The 1,385-nt window shown below is 48.1% G+C and overlaps 1 protein-coding gene across 1 annotated transcript; it reads right to left on the reverse strand.

Annotated features, from left to right (window-relative positions):
* Window positions 1–5: 5 nt before the first annotated feature.
* LOC111656175 (prolactin receptor-like) lies at window positions 6–1,364 on the reverse strand (the record flags this gene model as incomplete). The annotated part of the gene is made up of 2 exons (XM_023407820.2): window positions 1,067–1,364; window positions 6–956 (listed from the first exon to the last, which is right to left on the reverse strand). Coding segments are annotated over exons 1-2 (1,098 nt in total), but the record flags the coding sequence as incomplete, so codon positions are not given.
* Between the last annotated feature and the right edge of the window lie 21 nt (window positions 1,365–1,385).

Consider the following 1,385-nt stretch of genomic DNA (forward strand, 5'->3'; position numbering starts at 1 on the left):
TCTGTTGTTCCATTAGTCTCCCCGTCCTCACAAGGGCACCTGCACACCTCCTCTTTCATCACCTCTCTCTGGAGCAGCAGCATGTTGCCACTGTCCACCCCCTTCACCCTGCTGTAGTCCTCCTGCTGGCGCATCTGGCGGTAGCCTTCCCCATAGCCATGGTCCGACACAACGGGCTGGAGAAGCACCATGTCCTCCTCGTTGACCCTCTGGACTTCGACATAGCCAGTGGGCCGGAGAGCAGGCGATTCCAGACCAGCAGGTGCCTGTTTGCGGCCGGTGCTGGAGATGTTGACATCACTGTGGGCCTGGAGCTGCCAGCAGGGTTGCATTTCGGGAAGTACTGAATGAGGTTGCTTGTTGCTAAAGGAGAACTCCCAGTAGCTCGGTCCGAGAGCCTCCTTGGTGCTCTGGCCAGGTTGGGTGAGGTAGGAGGAAGTGGAGCCTGGGGAGAACAGGCTGTCGGAGTGGCAGTGCTGTTTGGCAATCTCAAGTGAGCTCATTTGGTCTGGAAGGCTTGAGCTGTACTGAGGCAGTGGAGAAAACACAGAAGGCCAGGTCTTCACTCGTCCACTGGACTTGTCAGGGCTAACCATGTCTTCATGAGCATAGGTCAACGCGTCCTCGTCCCAGTCTCTCCGGTGCCTTTGTGACTTTGTTTCTGACGTACTGTCTTCCTGATCTGTTTGCCTCTCTTCTTCTTTTGCTTCGCCACATTTATCCATCAGCAGAGTGTGGCTGTCGCAGCTGACCCGGCCGGAGTCATTGTCAGATGTGGAGCCCTCAGATTTGAGACAACTATCGAGTAGGTCCTTGCTTTCTGCCAGCATCAGCTCCTGCTCTTGGGGTACATACACCTCTAAGTACTCCACCAGCAAGTCCTCATAATTGGATGACGTAGTTGGGGGGAAATCAGACACCATCAGTGCACTGAAGATCTCCTCAGACTTGCCATTCTACACACAGAGGAAATCCATCAGAAATAGTTTGTCTTTGTAAATATGGTTATTTGATTTAGATACTTAGTGTATGCATCAAAACATTTTTCAACATGTTGCTGCTTTACCTTGAGAAGCTGCTTATCAAATCCTTTGATTTTAGGACCAGGGACCGGTGGCAGAATACAGTGCTTCAGACTTATCACATGAAAAAAAAGGGTTTCAAAGTCAGGGCTTGTGAGCAGCAAATGAAAATCAATAAATAACAATAACATTTCACTTGTTGTATACCCTGAAAGCCCATAGTGGCAGCAGTTACATAAGGCCTTTTATTTTATGATGACTATTGAAATTATCTTAAGATATTAAACTGTTTCAGTGTAGGTTTTACTTCATCTTGCAATGACAAATTGACAATTCTTGAAAAATCTTGAAATAAAATACTTT

The sequence above is a fragment of the Seriola lalandi genome, unplaced genomic scaffold (assembly GCF_002814215.2).
Source record: "Seriola lalandi dorsalis isolate HSWRI2012SDOR001 ecotype SW California unplaced genomic scaffold, Sedor1 jcf7180001976077, whole genome shotgun sequence".
Lineage (NCBI taxonomy): Eukaryota > Metazoa > Chordata > Actinopteri > Carangiformes > Carangidae > Seriola > Seriola lalandi.